The sequence below is a fragment of the Ovis aries genome, chromosome 4, assembly GCF_016772045.2.
Source record: "Ovis aries strain OAR_USU_Benz2616 breed Rambouillet chromosome 4, ARS-UI_Ramb_v3.0, whole genome shotgun sequence".
NCBI lineage: Eukaryota > Metazoa > Chordata > Mammalia > Artiodactyla > Bovidae > Ovis > Ovis aries.
In genome coordinates this window covers 88522775-88543599 of record NC_056057.1, presented here as the reverse complement: position 1 = coordinate 88543599, position 20825 = coordinate 88522775, and the positions used below count along the sequence as shown (strand labels likewise).

The following is a 20825-nucleotide window of genomic DNA, read 5'->3' as shown; positions in this document are numbered from 1 at the left end:
ATATCACTTATTCAGAGGTACAGGTTTTTTAATTGCCTTGACTGGTGGATTTGTTTGTGATAGGATTCTGAATATAGGCAGAGTGCTATAGTGTACAGTTCTGTAGACTCTTGTTTTGTTTTGGTGTTTGAATTATGAATGACCTTTGCTCATAGAATATACTCATTTAGTTAAAGTTACTTTAAAGAGTAATTTTGAGTAATAGTCATCCAGTTCATGATAAATTCAAGCTGTCTTATTTTCAATGAATATATATGAAAAGAGAAGCTCTCTTGGTATCATTAATACAAAACAGTCTGTAAAATCTTATTGATTCCTATCCACACATTATTGTTGTTATTCAGCTGCTAAGTCGTATCTGAACTATTTTGCAAGCCCATGTACAGTAGCATCACCCCAGGCTCCGTCTGTCCATGGGATTTCCCCAGACAATAATGCTGGAGTGGGTTGCCATTTCTCCTCCAAGGGATCTTCCCAAACTTGCATCTCCAGCATTGGCAGGTGACTTCTTTACCACTTGAGCCCCAGGGAAGCCCTGCTCATGCATTAAGCAAGTATTGACTAGATCAGGTTAACATGGTGATATCCCAAGGAAGGAAAATCATTTGCTGTCTTCCAGAAATAAAGTAATCTATCTACTGCTGGATAAAATTATTTTATTGATGTGCCATAATAGCATGGTAACTTCATGAAAGTATAAATTTTTAATCAAAAGTGGGTATTTTCCCCACCTGAGTAAAGTGTAACTTTTTCTTATGAAAATAGAATTGAGAATCCTGTGGTGGTCCAGAGGTTAAGACTCCAGGCTTCCATTGCAAGGGCCCTTGGTTCAATCCCTGATTAGAGAACCAGGATACCACATGCCATGCAATGCAGTCAAAAATAGAACCAATATTTGGTCAACCAGATTAATGAAATATGCATATACATTTGCACACACACAGACAATATTTTTTATATAAAACCACACATTTGCTTTTAGTAAGGGCTCCCTGTTGGGAGTTCTCAATGGTCTGTCATCCAAAAGTCACACCTATAAGGCATCTTCTTTGGTTTCTAGGCTCAATTTCTTTACATTGTCACAAAAATTTAAATGGATTTACTAGGCAGTTTGAGCACATACCTTTCTGTACATTTTAATCTTATTTCCACTTATAGATTTTTTTCATCTACATCTAATTTAGCAAGTTTGTGTTAGTGACTTGTTTTTGTCAAATCTTTCCAAAGCATTCAAATGATTTTTCATGAAAACTGCAGCTTCTTTTTCATGGTCATATATCATACATTTACACAGAATATCATAAGTTCTCATCCCATAAGTTCAGTAGCTGATGTTATTGGCCTAATCAAATGCTACTGATTCTTAGTAAACATAGAGTTGAACTGGTGGAAATAAGTATAAGAACACATGAGAATGTCACCCAGTAACCACAGATTTCAACATGTCATACCTATTAGTCAATATGGTTTTTTAAGAGCAATTTTAGGTTCACAACAAAATTTAAGGGAAGGTACAGAGATGTCCTATCTATCCTCTGTCCCCACATAACTTCCTCCACTATCCACATCGCTCATCAGAATGGTACATTTGATACCAAGGGTGAACTACACTTGATACATCATCTTCATCAAAAGTCCATGCTTTTTCTTAGATTTCACTTTTGGTGTTGTACATCTGTGTATTTGAACAAACATGCTATTTATCACTATAATATCATACAAAGCATTTCACTTCCTTGAAAATCCTCTCTGTTCTGCCTATTCATCTTCACCCTGCCACCTTTGGCAACCCCTGATCTCTTAACCACCGGTTTGCCTTTTCCAGAAGGTCATAGTTGGAATCTTGTAGCATGTAGCCTTTACTCATTAACTGCTTTCACTTAAGAATTTGCGTTTAAGGTTTTTCCATGTTTTTTCCATGGCTTAAAAGCTCATTTCTTTTTAGCACTGAATAATATTCCATTGTCCAAATGAAGCAGAGTTTATCTATTCACCTTCTGAATGAGATCTTGGTTGCTTCCAAATTTTGGCAATTATGAATCGAGCTGTTATACACATCTGTGTGTGGGTTTTTGTGTAGACATAACTTTCCAGCTTCTTTGGGTAAATGCCAAGGAGCATAATTGCTGGATCATATTCATTATGTTTAAAGAATTCATTATGTTTAAGGAATCCTGTAGAGATCCAGTAAAGTGACAGTAGGCTAAAAGAGTTTCTAATATACATTGTTTTAATATACTTTGTGTTGGAGAAGAGTCTTGAGAGTCCCTTGGACTGCAAGGAGATCCAACTAGTCCATTCTGAAGGAAATCAGCCCTGGGATTTCTTTGGAGGGAATGATGCTAATGCTGAAACTCCAGTACTTTGGCCACCTCATGCGAAGAGTTGACTCATTGGAAAAGACTCTGATGCTGGGAGGGATTGAGGGCAGGAGGAGAAGGGGACGACAGAGGATGAGATGGCTGGATGGCAACACGGACTCGATGGACATGAGTCTGAGTGAACTCTGGGAGTTGGTGATGGACAGGGAGGCCTGGCGTGCTGCAATTCATGGGGTTGCAAAGAGTCAGACACGACTGAGCGACTGAACTGACTGAACCATGTCTTTGGACAGCTGGAAAATTCTCCATATAACAAAAATATGTTTAACATTTTAACGGCAACATTCAGTTTAAACCAAAGGAGGTAAACCTCTATACTCTATCATTAAAATTTAGGATAAACACCACCAAACTTTCATGAATTCAGATGTATTCTACCTGACATCTTATCTTAACATTTGAAGTCATATTTAAGTATTGTGAAAGTGTTAGTCACTCAGTTGGGTCCGACTCTTTGCAACCCCATAGATGTTCCTCATCAGACTTTTCTGTCCTTGGGATTCTCCAGGGAAGAATACTTCAGTGGGTTGCCATTCCCTTCTCCAGGGCATCTTCCCGACCCAGGAATTGAACCCAGTCTCCTACATTGCAGGCAGATTCTTTACTGTCTAAGCCACCAGGGAAGCATTGTATCTTTATACAAATATATGTATATACACGTATTCACACAGAGAATCCCATGCCCAAGTGTATTGAGATTTAGATGCCAGTACTCTGACAACTTTTTAAAGTGTTAAATATAATTGAATCATCCTTTCAATTCCAAATGTAATGGGAAGACGGATGTACACACTTCAAAATCAAGATGGGTATGTATGGAGATTCAGCAAGAAGGACTCGTTGGGAAGAAGTGGGTCATTTTATTAGTATCTTTAAAGATAGCTCTCATTCTATTGGCACATGGCTTGTGGATCCATACCTGCAGGCTGCACTATTGAAAGGTGAGGGAGTTGTTTCCAGGAGGACAGTGTACCCCTGCTGTGTCTGCTGCTGCCATCGGCAGAATGGTGCTCTGGTGATAATGTGAATCTCATCACCACTTGTGAGTGTGTATTATCTGAGTGATGGAGCTGGAGGTCTAGCCATCAGCCCAAGAATTTGTGCTCATAAAAATTGATTGAGAGTCTCGTTTGCTCAGCTGCAAAGTCGTTGTTCAAAGTGAACACTTGCGGAGCTGCTGAGGTGAAGAGACTTTTCAGAGACTCTTGTATCAACATTTAAATCAGAGTTGAAAATGGGAAAGTGAATTACTTATCATTGTGGGGTGTTAACTGAGCTAAGTAAGATTAGTTTTGGACCCCATTTACATTCTAAAGCCAGTATGGTTACAGTGTTAAAAAGATTTTTCATGCTTTTTTTAAGAGGCTGCATTTGTTTCTGATGAAGGTAAATTTGGGTCCAAGCCAAACTGAAATAACAGTGATTTTGAGGAATATGTTGAAATCTTCCCAAAACTTACATGTGTTTTTATTAAACTTATATGTTTTTCTTATTAATTTTTCTTAAGCATATTCAGTGTTTAGTGTTACATTTGGAGGATATCATTGATGTAAAGTACTTATGACACTAAGTATGTTTTAGTTCATTGTAATAAACCATTTAATGGCTTTAAAATTCCATGTTTGTATGTACAATTTAAGCAAACTGAATTATTTCATAAATCTGTGTTTAGCTAATACCTCTGCAAATAACTGTATGCCCTCAGATGCTGCATATTTTGTGGTGATATAAAAATTCCTGAAGCACTCACCTATTAATACAACTATTGCTATCTTTAATATTTATTATGCAAATATGGCAGGCATTTATGCAAAGCACTTTTTTACCACCACACTATCTCTTTTAGTCTTCAGAATAAGATTTGAGGATAGGTATTATTATCCCCATTGTACAGGCTAACCTGATGTACAAAGAAGTTATATACTAATAATTTGGCCAGAATTATACAGTTGGTATGCGATAGGTAGCATCTGGTGATCAGATCCAGTTCTGTCCATCTCTGGAGGCTAAGTTCCCATATCCTTTGTCACTGTGCCATGATCAAATAAAGGCACACAACTACAGTTGATCTGAAGACAAATCGTTTCATGAGGTACACAACAGTGTTACTACGTTAAAGAAATGGCCAGTGAGTGATGGCATAAAGAGACCCGCACTCATGAAGCCCACTTGCCGCGGGACATTACTGGAAACTGAAGTAGATAAACATCTATGTTGTTTTGGCCTCATATCAAAGTGTTCACTGCTTATTGCCGATGTGTCAGAATCATGACTTGAAGTTGCTACAAACAACAGCAGGCTATCGAGGCATAATGTTAATTACATATCAGCTGAGCTGGCGCAGGATGTAAACAGTCAGCCATGCCACTAAGTGATCTGTACCTGCTGGAAACATACGAGAGCCACTCTCTTAATGAGATGCCATCAAAATCTGCTCTCAGCTTAAAGAAGTGGCTCACCAGCCTATTGATAGCTGAAATATCCTGCACACCCTGCAGCAGACTGCTGTCACGTTATCTGAGAATGCCACCACTGCGGGAAATTAGATGATCTGGGTTTAGTCTTAGGACATACGCTGATGTTTGCTAATAGTAATGCAAAGTGAATAGATACACTGCTGTCAAATCAAGAAACTCATGGAGTAGCATCTCTCTGGCTTTACATTTTAAACTGATTTAAGATGTACAAACCCAAGACGCATTTGGTATAGGATAAACTCAAACCATACACAAGTCTTTGTGGCGCTCATCAGAACCCCTACCAGCATGGCCCCCTGATTTCAGTCTTTTCCCCCAGTGGCCAAGTAGCCACCACTAGTAGTTTGAACTTTTAAACTTGTTTCAGTATAATCCAATCCTAATGGAATCATCTGCATATATGTTTGTTTTCTGAATTGTTTTGACCTGCTTTTAAAATGCGTTATGGGATTTCCCTGGTGGTCCAGTTGACTAAGCCTCTGTTTCCAGTGCAAGGGGCCTGGGTTTAATCCCTGGTACTAGGTCCTGCATGCTGCAATGAAGATTGAAAATCCCACATGCCACCAAGACTGACACAGCTAAATAAATTAATTAATTAAAATAAATACTTAAGATAAATAAAAAATAAAACATTACCATGTCAGTATCTAAAAATTCACTTTATTCCTTTTAATGGATGATTGGATTCCATAATTTAGTTTAAAATAATTTACATAACAGTTGCCTGTTTTTTAAAATTTAATTTCCTTTCTTTAATCACCAAATAATGCTGGAATATATATGCTTGATCTTTGGGCTCATGCATGTGTTAGAGTATTCCTATAGAAATGAAATTGCTTGGGCAAGACATAGATACCTATAATATGAAGTAAGATTTATAAACTTGATGACTCATGAATATTTAAATATTCACTGAAACTTTTTTTTTAATTTGTCTTTTTTTTAATAGTTAATGGTCATTATGAGTCAAGTTGCACGTATTATTTTATCTTTCAAAATGCACATAGGAAAGAAAATTGAAAATTCTTTTGGCTGTGGGAAAAAAAATCTCAGAGGAAAAGGATTTTTTAAGTTTCCTTTTTTATGATAGCCTTTGTAATAATCAAGTTTTCTGTAAATGAAATAATGCATTTACTCTTCAAAATAGTTGTAAAATATATTGAAATGATCATTTACCTATGTCTCAAGAGTTAAAATTATAAAAGAAAGTGGAATGATAGTAGAGCTGAATTTGATAAGGAATATCTCATAAGGATCAGGAAATGATCCCAATGCCAAAATTACTCTTTTACATGTACCTTGTGTTCCTTTAAAATTTGTGTTGGTATTTTCAAGTAGAAAAATATCTGTTTCTCTTCTTTTCTAGCTCACATCTGCATGAAAGAGTAAAGACCTATGAGTGAGGAATGTGCAATATTGTAACCGTATTAATAATCTGAATTAAATGTTAATGGACTTGACTGTTTTATAAGATTCAACTTTAAAATGCTGTATGTGTATATGTTTATATGTATGCATGCATTCATATGCATTTATATGTATGCACGCATTCATATGCATATATATCTTTACACGTACATGTGTAGTGTTCCTGCTGCATAATAAAGACTTGGTAAATGTGAGATAAGTATTATCTCACCTTTAATTTGGGTTCCTTCTCAAACCTGTATAAAACATAAAATTGATTCATATTTGAGCATCTGTGCATGTGTGCTCAGGTGTATCCGACTTTACATCCCTGTGGACTGTCCTCGTCCAGGGGATCTTCCTGACCCAGGGGTCAAACCTGCATCTCCTGCACTGAAGGCAGATTCTTTACCATTGAGCCATTGGGGAAGCCCATATTTGAGCATCCTTGAACCAAAACCATGGTGTCATTTTTGTTCCCTTATTTCTTTCATTACCCCCATGTCAATCAGAAAATCTTGTTTTATCTACAGCCAGAATAGTATCCTGCTTACATTCAGTTCTTTCCATCTTCTCTGCTATCATTCTAGTAGAAACCATTATTATCTTCACATGAATTTTCACAATAGAACCCCAGCTGTTCTCTCTGGGTCTACTTTCCACCATTCTCCTGACAATCCATTCTTCACATTGCCAGAATAATCTGTTTGAAGCATAACTCAGATTGTGCCAATTTTCTGTCTAAATTCTTCCATGACTGCCTATTACAGTTAGAAAACCTCTGACCATAACCAAGGGAAAGTCCTATATATTGTCCCTGTTGTGGCCTCTAGCTTCCTCTCAGATGAGTCCTCACCAATCACTGAGCAGCAGCTTGACTTGTAATGTTCTGCGTCCAGGTTAATTGCAGTGCCGAGAACTGGGGTTTAGCACCTCCAGGTCACCAGCCCTCTCTCTCACGTATATAATAATATGAGTTTATTTTTAAAGTGTGATTTCTACGCAAATATGCCTTTGAATTAAATCTCCCTACCTTTCTTCCTAGGACTGGGAAGCCTGGTTGTGCTGCAGTTCATGAGGTCAGACATGACTTAGTGACTAAACATCCACCACACACCTTTCTTCCACTTGGTTGTTGCTTAGCTTCTTAAGCATCTAAAGAAATTCAAAACATTTATTCTACCTTTTACATTTATTCTACCTTTTCCCCCATGTAGCTTGTTCTACCTCCCCACTTAGGTATCAGGTCAAATGTTACCTGAAATGGGTCTTTTTTGCCCACCCAATCTGAAGTGACTCCCTGTCACATTACCCGCTTTTATATATCTCAGAACATTTTTCTCTGATCAGAGTTATCCATCCTTATATATTTATTTGTTAATTATCTCTTTATCCCTTCTAGAATATATGCTCCATGAAAATAAAGACCTTGTCTGTCTTATAATCTACTGTGAGTAGAAACTGACTAAATATTTGTTCGATAGATGAATATATGTGAGTCAGTCTGAGCACTGGTTTTAAAAAGACTGCCTTTCCTCTTTCTGTTTTATACACTGATTGCTAAATCTTTTTTATGCCATTTGGTCAAGAGAGTAAATATATATTCCCTTCAAATCCATCATGATCTTGAAGAATATATTCATTTTCCTTGATTAAATTAAGCTCTGGGATTTTTTTTTTTTTTAATAACTCTAGCAGCACCTTTGGCCTCTGCCAAGAACATTTCCAGCTAAGGATTTTTAAGCCTTAATCTTTACTGAAATTAGACGGTGGCAGTTGCTAAGCTGCCAGCTGTTAACATGATCCCTGCAGTAGGAACCCAACGTACAAACCAGAATGTGGTGGTCTCTAAGAACTCATCGTTAGCACTTACACGTGTGGATACGGACAGGTGTTGAACAGGTTGGCAATTGAAAATAAAATGGGAGGTTTCCTAGATCAGATGCTGGTACCTCATGGGACCCCAGCAAATTAAGGTGCCCTGTGATGCCAAAACAGCCTGATTTAACTCTGTCCTCAGATTAAAGTACGTTTATATCCCCCAGTTCTCAACAAATCCATTCCTTTTGGAGTTATTAAGAATAGATTGGGTTAAGGATATTGAATGTTTATCATGGCTCTATCTTTCTGCTGAATGAATTTTCAGCTGCAATATAGTATATTATATAAGCTTATAAGTCAGCTTATCCCTGAAAACAAATACCAGATCAGAATAGGTCCGACCACCTGTTTCTATCTAATTCCCTGGCATGTGGAGATGGGCCAGACTGCCTTCAGCCGGAAGCACAGGGAGCATGGGGACCCCCTGACCCCTACCATTTAGCTTTCAGCAACATATATTAGGGCTTCCCAGGTGCCACTCACTAGTGGTAAAGAACCCGCCTGCAAATGCAGGAGACATAAGAGACGCAGCTTTGATCCTTGGGTCAGAAAGATCCCCTGGAGAAGGAAATGGTAACCCACTCCAGAATTTTTGCCTGGAAAATCCCATGGACAGAGGAGCCTGGCAGGCTGCAGTCTATAGAGTCACAAAGAGTCAGACACAACTGAAGCGACTTAACACCCATGCACAGCATATATTAAAGATTAGTGCCAACTGATAATGAATTATCTCCAAGTGGGATTTCTCCAGTGTACCCTCACCCTGGATGCTGACTGCCAAACCAGCAGCTACAAGGTGTTGACACTGTTCAGAAGGGTTCACTTGATCTTATACTACAGGTTCATTATAGGGTTTGCCTCAGTAAGGTGATTTAGTATGACCTTACAAAAGAAATGGGCAAAAGTGGAAGGCTCTTGGGGTTATTAGAGGGATCGAAAGAATAAAATGCAATGTCATTTTATGGAAACAGAACCAGGAACTAGTGAGTCAAAGGACGGTGTTCATACTTTTTGCTTCTTGAACCAAAGTATTGAAAAGCCAAACTGCACTTTTTTCAGTTGCCTCTTGGGTCAAATTCCCTAATTGTCAGTGACAGCTTTGTTGGTCGTTGGTATTTTGTTTCTCTTCCATCTGTGCTCTTCGTTAAACCTCAGGGCCCAATCATCTGTGGTAAACTGCAGGACTGTTAGGTGACTTTTGAAATATTAAACAATACTGAAAGAAGTAAAAAATAAAACACATGTTCAATACTTGTCATTTAAATCACCATGGTTGTCAAAAGTAGGTGATTTTTCTGAAGCTGGTGGCTTTTTTGCTTGGATGTTTTTTCTCTTGGTATCTCCAAAGATTTTTAAATTGGTGCTTAAACATGTCCATCATGTTAAGAAATAATCGTGTTATTTAAAGGTAGCTAGAAATACAGTACTTAAAGCATAAAACAGCAACCAAACCTGTACTTCAAGTTATATAAAGAAAAAAGCAACATAGATGTAAGCATTTTACACCACATAGGAAAAACAAGTAGCCTTTTGACAGGTAGTTTTAAAGCTAGATCTTAAATAGCAAGCAAATTTTTAGCACTTTAGGTACACTATGCATATCAAGCCTGGATTCTTTAATGCATGACAGCGTGAACATGACTTGTATAAAGACCTTTAGAGATGAATCTTTTTTGTTGTTTTAAGAGAATCATTTTTAAAATATATACATTGAAATATATATTCATGATAATATCCATTAGAAATAGAGGGAATAATATCTAAACTACATTTAGAGGCATCTCTGATTTTTCTTCTCATCCTCAATTTCTTGTCCCTTTATGTATTCAAATATTCAACAGGTATTTTCAATACCATGACCACTGTCTTTTTAATGGAAAGAAGCAACCCATCAGCCTGGGGTGAAGTAGACATATAAGTTGGGGAGAACCCAGTGAGGCTGGAAAGCAGAAGCCTGAGGCATGAAGGCCAACAGTCCTTAGACATTCCCAGCCTGGAAACATACAGCCTCAAAATGGGGTCAATCCTGACATCACACTTTCCCACCTATTACAGAACAAAATGTATCTCTAACCCATGATGAAATGACTCTAGAAAGACACATAAGAAGAGAGAGAGGGATGATGGATCCCTGACAGCTGGGTTTGACTTATTGGGAGACGACTGCCTATCAGGCAGGCATGGTGCTAGCTTTTCTGCAGTAGGATCTCCAGTGCTCACAAGGGCTTCCCAGGTGGTGCTAGTGGTAAGGAACCCATCTGCCAATGCAGGAGACATGAGAGACGTGGGTTTGATCTCTGGGACAGGAAGATCTCCCGGAGGAAGGAGTAGCAGCCCACTCCAGTATTCTTGCCTGGAGAATCCCATGGACAGAGGAGCCTGGTGGGCTACAGTCCACTGGGAAGCAAAGAGTTGGACACGACGGAACCAACTTAGCACACAGTGCTCTCAAAGACCTGTAGAACACGTGTTATTGTTGTCTCTGTTTTATAGAAAATCAAGCTGAGCAATACAAGGGTAGAGTGAGATGTCCCAGGTCTTGTCAAACAGAAGCTGAAAAGAATAAGGAGAAGTAATTGAGGGAGAAATGAAAGTGGGACCTAGATTTGAAATGGCAGACTCATTTGTTAAACATGGTTTATCCCCCTTCACTTTCAATCAAAATACTTCCAATATTGAAATATGATTGTCTTCAGAGAGCCCTTTTCTGGATGCTTTATCAAAAATAGACTCCCTTCCCTGCCATACTCTTTACTCTGTTTTATTTTTCTTCAAAACAACTCATTCAAAACAACCCAAAATTGTTGTAGATATTGTTTATCTGTGATCCAGTCTTCTCCATATCACTGTGTGAGAATTGATATTATTTTTGTATTTTTTTCTTATTCTGATGCCAAGGATGTTATTGTATACTCAAGGCTTAGAAAAAATACACTGTAGATATTCAATAAATATTTGTTGAATGAATGAATAACAGGGAAAACTACCCATGGAAGAAGATAATAAAAATTGAAAATGGACATAAAACTACAGTTAGTTATTTGCCATTCTGACTAGTAAGAAATGAAATGCTAGTTATCACATCTCTAAAAGGTATCAAGGAAGAACCAGATGCATCTTCCTAAAAAAGACCAGAGAGAAATAGGAGCACTCCCATCAGTCTTCAAACTGTTTTGCTAATTTGCTAGATTTTACAATTATAGGTCACTGTAAACTTTTCATCATAAGTTTAAATAGTTACAATGGAAGTAGTTTCTAAAATAAAACCATTAAATCAATCACAAATAATTGAATTTGAATATTGTTGTGATTTTTATGTACATCTCTAACCATTGCAAATTGTATACTATTAGTTTTTTCTCCTTGAATTCTTATTTCCATGACTAATCCCCAACAGAATTTTATTTTTAGGGAATAATTATTATGCATCAATGGATTTCCCTGATGGCTTAGCTTATCTGTGTAATACAGGAGACACAGGTTCAATCCCTGGGTTAGGAAGATCACCTGGAGGAGAAAATGGCAATGCACTGCAGTATTCTTGCCTGAGAAGCTCCATGGACAGCGGAGCCTGGCAGTCTACAGTCCATGGGACAGTCACAAAGGGACACGAATGAGCAACTAAGCACACATTATGCGTCAGAATCTCTTTGATCCCTCTATCACGCTTTTCTGCAATTAAAAATGTCTACAAAATTGGAATAAAAAACTCTATGTTGGAGTCTTAAACCCCAGTTCCTTAGAATATGACCTTATTTGAAAATAGCCTTGTGCGTGTAATCAAGATGAGGTTATACCAGAGAAGGGTGTGCCCATAATCAAGTGTGACTAGTGCTCATATTTAAAAAAGAGGACGCTTGGAAGCAGATACGCACACAGGAGAATGCAAGTGAAGATGAAGGCAGAGATGGATATGATGTCTCCACAAGCCAAGGAGTGCCAAAACTTGCCAGCAACCCACTACACGTGAGAAAGACAAGGAGCAAATTAGCGTCACAGCCCTTAGCAGGGACCAACCTGCTGACCCCTTAATATTTCAGCTTCTAGCCTCTAGCACTTCAAGACAATAAATTTCTGTTGTTTAAGCCAAATAAAATAAAGATCCAGAGAGCAGAGAGAGCCAATATAACGAATAACACAGGAAGGCCCCAAATCCCCTTTCCCTAAAAAATCTTTGTTATTAAATCTTTTTCTCCTAAACTCCCAGATTTATTTCCCCTTGTCCCTCTGTTTGAAAAAACCAAGTCAGTCAAACTGCCTCACCTGAAGAAAAATAAAAGTCAAGGGCTTCGCTGGTGGCGCAGTGGTGAAGAATCCGCCTGCCAATGCAGGAGACACAGGTTCAATCCCTGGTCCTGGAAAATCCCACATGCTGTGGGGTGGCTAGGCCCCTGTGCCACAACTACCGAGTCTGTGTTCTAGAGCCCAGGAGCCACAGCTTCGGAAGCCTGCGTGCTGCAGTTACTGAAGCTCACACGTCCTAGGGCCCATAGTCCACAAGAGAATCGACCACAACGAGAAGCCTGCACACCCCAGCTAGAGAGTAGCCTCTGCTTGCTGCAACTCGAAAAAATCTTGAGCAGCAACAGAGACTCAGCACGGCCAAACACAATTGTTTTTAAAACAAGAAGAGTAAATAAAAATTCCTATGACCAGAAGGCTTTAAGTATTAAAAATCTATTTTGTATTGAAGTATAACTGCAATTATAAGTAGCACACAGTTTATGAAAACATATAAGTAATTGAAGAATAATTATTAAGGTTAAATTTGACTGGAAATGCCTATGTTAATGAGCTGGCTATAGCTTCCCTTCCCAGTTTACCTGTGAATGACTTATTTATTCTATAATGAGAAAGGGTTTCACAGTAATTCCTTTTTTGTTTTCCCAGATATGAGCATTTCCAAGATATTTTCTTATAACTTTCCAAAATGCGAACATGGGGAAGCCTGGCTTATCTAAATAAGCACATGGGAACAGAACCTTTGTCACAGTGATATCTCTCACTGTCTGAAAAATTTTTTCTAATTCCTGAGTTAGATGACCCATAAAGTTATATATCTTATTATTTTAAATATTTGGTCATTTTATAACTAGAAGGTTAATTCAAGAAGGCTTTAGAATTAGAGCCTTCTATGGTTATACTGAAAACAAAAAATTATGGAAACCATGTTACTTTCAAAATATGTTGTTTTGCCTCTGATTGTAAAGAACCATACAGTTGCAACAGGAAGAATGTGTGTCAAAACCTCACTATCATGTGTAAAACAGCTAGCTGGTGGAAATCCGCTGTATAGCACACGGAGCTCAGCTAGGTCACTGGATGGGTAGGACTGGGGAAGAAAGTCCTAAAGAGAGGCAATATACGTATACTTATAGCTGATACACTTCATTGTATGGAAGAAACCAATGCAACATTGTAGAGCAACTGTACCCCAATTTAAAAAATCACTGCATAAATGCCTGCTAAAGAATGAAAATTGGGTTAGAGAGAGCTGTTAGTTTCTACTTGCTCTCAAGCTTGAGGCTGAAGAGGTGAATTCTATCACTACTTCAGTGGGAAACTACAAGGAATCAATGAGGCTCTCCTATCATTTGGCAAATAGCAGACTTTGAAAATCTGTTTGTTCAAGGATAGATTTAAAAAACGGTGTCGGAGGGACAAAGGGAGACCTATGAAGAGATTCTATAATATTGAAATCAAATATATTGATTTTATTTTTTAAATTTATGAAAAACATGGTCTCTATTGAAAAGCTTGCAAAACTGAGGCGTTGTCTGAGATTAATAAAAGAGTTCTGGGAGAAATCAGAAGGATTAAAATAAAAACAGCAGCTAATTGATGCCACATTTTAGGTAGTGATGTACCGAAGAAGGAGCTTCCCAGGTAGCTCAGTGATAAACAACCCACCTGCCAATGCAGGAGACGTAAGAGACTTGGATTTGATCCCTGGTTCAGGAAGATGCCCTGGAGAAGGAAGTGGCAACCTACTCCAGTATTCCAGCCTGGAAATCCCATGGCCAGAGGAGCCCGGCATGAGTCAGATACAGCTCAGCAACTGAGCATACACACACGTGCAGAATGACCACTGCTTCAAAGTCAGTTCTATAGGAGAAGAAAAGTTACCGAAAGACAAATCATTTTTTTTAATTGAATATAACTTGCATACAGTATATAACGCCCTTATATAACTTTCACAAAATCTGAAGTTTACATATTGTTATAATTACTTAATTATTTCATATGCCTGTAACATTTTAGGAATCATTTTTCATGTTTTTCTTTGAGTCAAGTGTGAACTGAAAGCTGCTCACAATGGCAGATACTAAGGAAAGAAAGCAAGTATCCAATAAAATAAACATCTGATAAAATAAACGTATGCTTTTCTAAGTGTAAAGAGAAGAGGACAAAACAGAGGAACAGAGCAGAAATAAGAATAAAAGTAAAAAATACAAAGAAACATTTTGTGAAATTTGAAAGATATTAGTCTGCAGATACACAGACTTCCCACATTTCAGGAACTTTAGTGAAAACAGATTTTCATCTAAACATTTCTTTCAAAATATTTTTTCAATTAAGGTTGTGTATGTTGCTTCAGATATCTCCTTAACACTGAACTGTAGAAGTCAGGAGAGTTACAGCTACAGAGAATTGATGGGAAATTTTACGACTTGAGAATTCAATATACCTCCAAGAAGTTGTTCATGAATAAAAGCACTGGAAAAAAATACTGGGTTGGCCAAACCATTCAGGTTTTTCTATAACAACATCTTACCAGAAAAAGTTAAACCAACCTTTTGGCCAAACCCAGTATTATGATATGGGCGGAGATTCAGAAAATATACATTTCACTTTCCTAAAAATATTTAAAGGGAATTTCTGATATTTGAAATGTAAATGAGTGTGCAGTGCTGTGCTTAGTTGCTCAGTTGTGTCCGACTCTTTGCAACCCCATGGACTGTAGCCCGTCCATGCTTCTATTCTCTTGGGATTCTCCAGGCAAAAATACTGGAAGGGTTGCCATGCCCTCCTCCAGGGGATCTTCCCAACCCAGGGATCGAACCCAGGTATCCCATATTCTTTACCATCTAAGCTACCAGGGAATCTTCCTGACCAGGAATCAAGTAAATAAGTTGTAGTATCTCAGAAATAGCAAACTTAAAATATAGAAGAATTAAAGAGCGTAATGTTAAGAAACAAAGGTAGCTACATCTGAATTACTGTTACAAAATATTTTGACTCAAAGAAAAACTTGAAAAATTATTCCTATAGTAGGTTACAGGCTTATGAAGTAATTAAGTAATTATAACAGTATGTAAAATGTAAACACCAGATTTTGTGAAAGTTATATAAGGAAGTTATATACTGTATGTAAGTTATATACAGTAAAAAATGATTTGTCTTACAGTAGGTAAAGAAAATATAGGGTCAATGATGCCTTTGAAAACTTGTAAAGTAACTGGTAGAGATTAAAAATAGGATGCCAAGGAACTTTTAGTAACCATATAGCAGAAGACAGAAATATATAAAATTCATATGTATATACGCATTTTTAGTTTAAATTAGTTAAATGGACCTAGTGACAGATTCTTGGAATGGAATAAAAACCAAAATCCACATGTGAGACGTACCACAGACAAAAGGCTAAAACACAGAGAGAAAGTAGGATGACAGTGTTAAATTCAGACCAAGTTAAATTCAAGAGAATGATTAAATATATGAGAGGATTATACTTTTATATCAATTACAGATATAAACATTACTATAAAACAAATGAGGGTGATTTATCAAATATATACCTGAGAGAAGATAAATAAACAGCTAATGCCTCAACTGGTTTGCTGCTCAACTCGCTTTCCTCTCTCTCCCATACCATTAGTAGTCTTTGATTGTAGATCCTTAGACATATCTAAGTGACTGTCTTACACCTATCTTAAATAGTAGCTTTGCCAGAATTTGAGGCAATTAGCTTGTTATTTGGGCTTCCATGGTGGCTCACATGGTAAAGAATCTGCCTGTGATGCAGGAGACCTGGGTTCAGTCCCTGGGTGGGAAAATCCCCTGGAGGAGGGCATGGCAACCCACTCCAGTATTCTTGCCTGGAGAATCCCATGGACAGAGGAGCCCGGCGGGCTATAGTCTGTGGGATCGCAATGAGTCAGACACGACTGAGCACCTAAGCACACAGAGCACAGCTTGTTATTTGGGAATACAGTTGTTTGCAAGTTCCAGAATGTGAGTTTTAGTGTGATACATTGGAAGGACTACTTGCTAGATTCTGGAGACTTGTGTTCTCCATTCCAGATAGCATTCTCTTTCTGGGTGACCTTAGGAAAATCAGTTTCCGCATCTGTGAACTTTGTAGTTAAAATTGCAATCTCAAGGGTTCATACATAACCCTCATCCCTCAATAGCAGTATGTTTCAGAGAATAATCTTATGTTTTCTTTTCAGTGAAGCTTAGCTCTGGGAGTAGATACTTGATTTAGTGAGAAATCATAGTCTCTAGTTTCTAATGTATTATTTTAAAATCCTCACCACATAATTGAAATCTGTAATTCTAGTAAATGTGACAATATTTTGTTCCATTGGTCAATTTTTACTAATTAAATAAATACCTTGCAGAATGTTATGACAGTACTCTCAAAAAGTAAACCTGTAATGTTGAAAAATACAACAATCCTATGTATTATTATGTAATATGTATCTGATATACATGTGGAATTTGGAATGAAATTATACATTTTATTATGTCCAGTTTCAAAGCTGCTTACTATTTTTTGTCCAATCAGCTTTCAGTTTGCAGTACATTTTATTATATTGGTCTCTTTTCTCTAAGTAGAAACGCATGAAAGATAGAAAGATAACATTACTTATATGAACCAGATATTTTTGAGAAGGTTAAGAATTTCTTTTAAAATGTGAATAATCACTCCCTAAATAGTTGTTTCCAAAATTATTTTTTGCTTTATTATTTGTTGTTTCATTTTATTTTTCCTGAATTTTCTTAGCATTTTGATGACCTTATGGTGAGAAAGTAAATTCAGTGATCTATAAGTTCAGTTCAGTTCAGTCTCTCAGTTGTGTTCAACTTTTTGCGACCCCATGAACCGCAGCACATCAGACCTCCCTGTCCATCACCAACTCTCAGAGTCCACCCAAACCCATGTCCATTGGGTCAGTGATGCCATCCAACCATCTCATCTTCTGTCGTCCCCTTCTCCTCCTGCCCTCAATCTTTCCCAGCACCAGGGTCTTTTCCAATGAGCCAGCTCTTCGCATCAGGTGGCCAAAGTATTGGAGTTTCAGCTCCAACATCAGTCCTTCCAATGAACACCCAGGACTGATCTCCCTTAGGGTAGACTGGTTGGATCTCCTTGCAGTCCAAGGGACTTTCAAGAATCTTCTCCAACACCACAGTTCAAAAGCATCAATTCTTCGGCACTCAGCTTTCTTTATAGTCCAACTCTCACATCCATACATGACCACTGGAAAAACCATAGCCTTGACTAGATAAATCTTTGTTGACAGAGTAATGTCTCTGCTTTTTAATATGCTGTCTAGGTTGGTCATAACTTTCTTTCCAAGGATTAAGCATCTTTTAATTTCATGGGTACAATCACCATCTGCAGTGATTTTGGAGCCCCAGAAAATAAAGTCTGACTCTCTTTCCACTGTTTCCCTATCTATTTCCCATGAAGTGATGGGACTGGATGCCATGATCTTCGTTTTCTGAATGTTGAGCTTTAAGCCAACTTTTTCACTCTCCTCTTTCACTTTCATCAAGAGGCTTTTAGTTCCTCTTCACTTTCTGCCATAAGGGTGGTGTCATCTGCATATCTGAGGTTATGGATATTTCTCCCAGCAATCTTGATTCCAGCTTGTGCTTCTTCCAGCACAGCGTTTCTCATGATGTACTCTGCATGTAAGTTAAATAAGCAGGGTGACAATATACAGCCTTGACGTACTCCTTTTCCTATTTGGAACCAGTCTCTTGTTCCATGTCCAGTTCTAACTGTTGCTTCCTGACTTGCATACAGATTTCTCAGGAGGCAGGTCAGGTGGTCTGGTATTCCCATCTCTTTCAGAATTGTCCACAGTCCAAGAGTAGCAAGAACCATAAGTGTCTCAAGTTATTAGATTCACTGTTCCCAGACCTAGCTTTGGGTGTTTTTCCAAATTAGAAGAAGTCTTCTTATAAAGGAATTCATACTCTTTGAGAAAAACTATTAACAGTGATGGAGAAGGAAATGGCAACCCACTCCAGTATTCTTGCCTGGAGAATCCCATGGAAGGAGGAGCCTAGTTGGCTACAGTCCTTGAGGTCACAAAGAGTTGGACACGACTAAGTGACTTCACTCATAAATACTGGGAAAAAAAAAAAAAACTTTAAATGACCTATAATTGTATTCTGCAATAATAACTACTGTTCGTAGGTATGAATAGTGTTTACCCAAAAAGGTACACTCTACATTTTCTTAAATCTTCTCTTTATGTTGTAATACATCTTAGAAATAATAAAGAATTATGCTGCTAGGGACATAGGGTACATGTATCCTTTTGAATTAGTGAGGTTTTTTATTTTTCAGATATTACCCAAGTGTGGAATTTCGGGTCACATGGTAGTTCTATCTTTAGTTTTTTGTGAACCCTCCGTGCTGTTTTCCATGGTGACTACACCAATTTATATTCCCAGCAACAGTGTAGAAGAGTTCCTCTTCTCTAACATTTGTTGTTTGTGATCTTTTTGATACTAGCCATTTTGACAGGTGTGAAGCGATACCTCATTGTGGTTTTGCTTTGCAGTTCCCTATTGACTAGAGGTATTGAGCATCTTTTCATGTGCCCATTGGCCATCTGTATGTCTTCTCTGGAAAAACGTCTATTCAAGTCTTCTGCCCATGTTTTTAGTAGGGTGACTTGGATTTTTGGTATTCAGTTGTATGAGCTATTTATATATGTTGGATATAAATCCCTTATTGGTCATTTGCAAATATCTTCTTCTGTTCACTAGGTTGTCTTCATTTCATGTTGATAGATGGTTTCCTTTGCTGTCTGAAACCTTGTAAGTTTAATTAGGTCCCATTTGCTTATTTTTGCTTTCATTTCTTTTGCTTTAGGAGATAGATCCGAAAAATACATTGCTATGGTTTATATCAAAGGGTGTTCTGCCTGTATTTTCCTCTAAAAGTTTTATGGCCCCAAATTTATATTTAATATGACTATTTTTTAATGGCTCTTCTGTTAATAGTTCATAAAATTTTGGCCAGAAGGTCATCAAGTTGGGAAATGCTGGATCATAGACATAAAAGACCTAACTATAAACGGATAAACAAAAAGTGCTTTAATCTCTGAGCAAGGTTTTAAAAAATGCTAACATTTAATAATATATGCAAATTTTATGTTATGGTTTTAAACTTGGGCAGTCTTCTGATAAAAAAAACTAAAAGATAAATTTAATGCAACCAATATGTAAACTTTTTTGTCATGCAGGTTAGCCAATACACCTTTGCTATGTGCAGTTATAGAGAAAAAAAGTCTGAGCCTCAAGAATTAATGCAGCTTGAAGGATACACTGTGGATTACACAGATCCCCACCCAGGTAATTCCTAGTTGAATCACTTGCCATGCCTCTTCTGTATTCATGAAATTCTCCTAAATATCCTGTGTCTATTTTCCATTCAAACTCCATTCAGTAAATGGAACATATTTCATTCATATACCTAGCTAGATAAGGCTTGATGGGATTTAAATTATATCTTTATGAGGCTACTTAGTTTTAACCATAACTCACCATCTCTGTTAACTTAGTGAAAGGATGAAATATCTGAAAGATACTATAATGCGGAAATTGTAGGATAGGTATCAGCAATGCTTGCAGAAACTTCTTTACTGAAAAGCAGAAAGGTACAAGAGACAGAAATAGGGAAAGAAAAGGCTAATGAATTACTACCGTATATTATATTCTATTAATTTTCTCCCCAACAATGGATACTTATATTTCTCTCCTCCTTCCTAATGTATTAATGCTGAGTATAGTACTGGATACTCAGTGTCTGAGATTAGTGAGTGAGTGAGTAAATGAATGATTATGTGGAGATTAATAAAATTAATAAGCAAGGTAAAGAAATATATGTATTTCCCTGGTGTCTTAGTGCTAAAGAATCCACCTGCCAATGAAGAAAATGCAAATTTTGATCTCTGGGTCAGGAAGATCACCTGGAGAAGGAAAAGGAAACCCACTCCAGTATTTTTGCCTGGAAAACCCCATGAACAGAGGAGCAGGCTACAGTCGTGGGGTCGCAAGAGTCAGACATGACTTCACGACTAAAAAATAAAAAAGAAATATATGTATCTGCTAATAAATAGAATAAGAAATTAATATAGAGAGATGAAAAAAGAGTCAGTGATTATATCCACTAGTAAATCACTTAAAATCCAAAATATCTTCCCTGTGAAAGAGTTTTGCAAAAGTAAAATACTGTACAATGTAAATATCATTTTAGTCTTACCTGTATTGTTTTCGACTAAACTGGTTATATCTGTTTCCTACATATAGAATGAGAAATGTGCTAACAGATAAGGAGTGTCTTCTCTGGCATGAAATACCAGACTTTGCTATGAATTATTGTGTGTGTTGCAGAACTCTGCTATATTATGAACTGTTTCCTAGCCTATTT

General features: G+C 37.4%; 1 protein-coding gene across 11 annotated transcripts in view; it reads left to right on the top strand.

The window, feature by feature from the left end:
* The window catches only part of CADPS2 (calcium dependent secretion activator 2), a 574734-nt gene that overhangs the window by 372394 nt on the left and 181515 nt on the right, over window positions 1–20825 (top strand). For all 11 annotated transcript variants that reach the window (XM_060414820.1, XM_060414821.1, XM_012177054.4 and 8 more), the window contains exon 10: window positions 19639–19747. In XM_060414820.1, the coding sequence (XP_060270803.1) occupies window positions 19639–19747 (109 nt within the window). The remainder of the gene's footprint in view (window positions 1–19638; window positions 19748–20825) is intronic.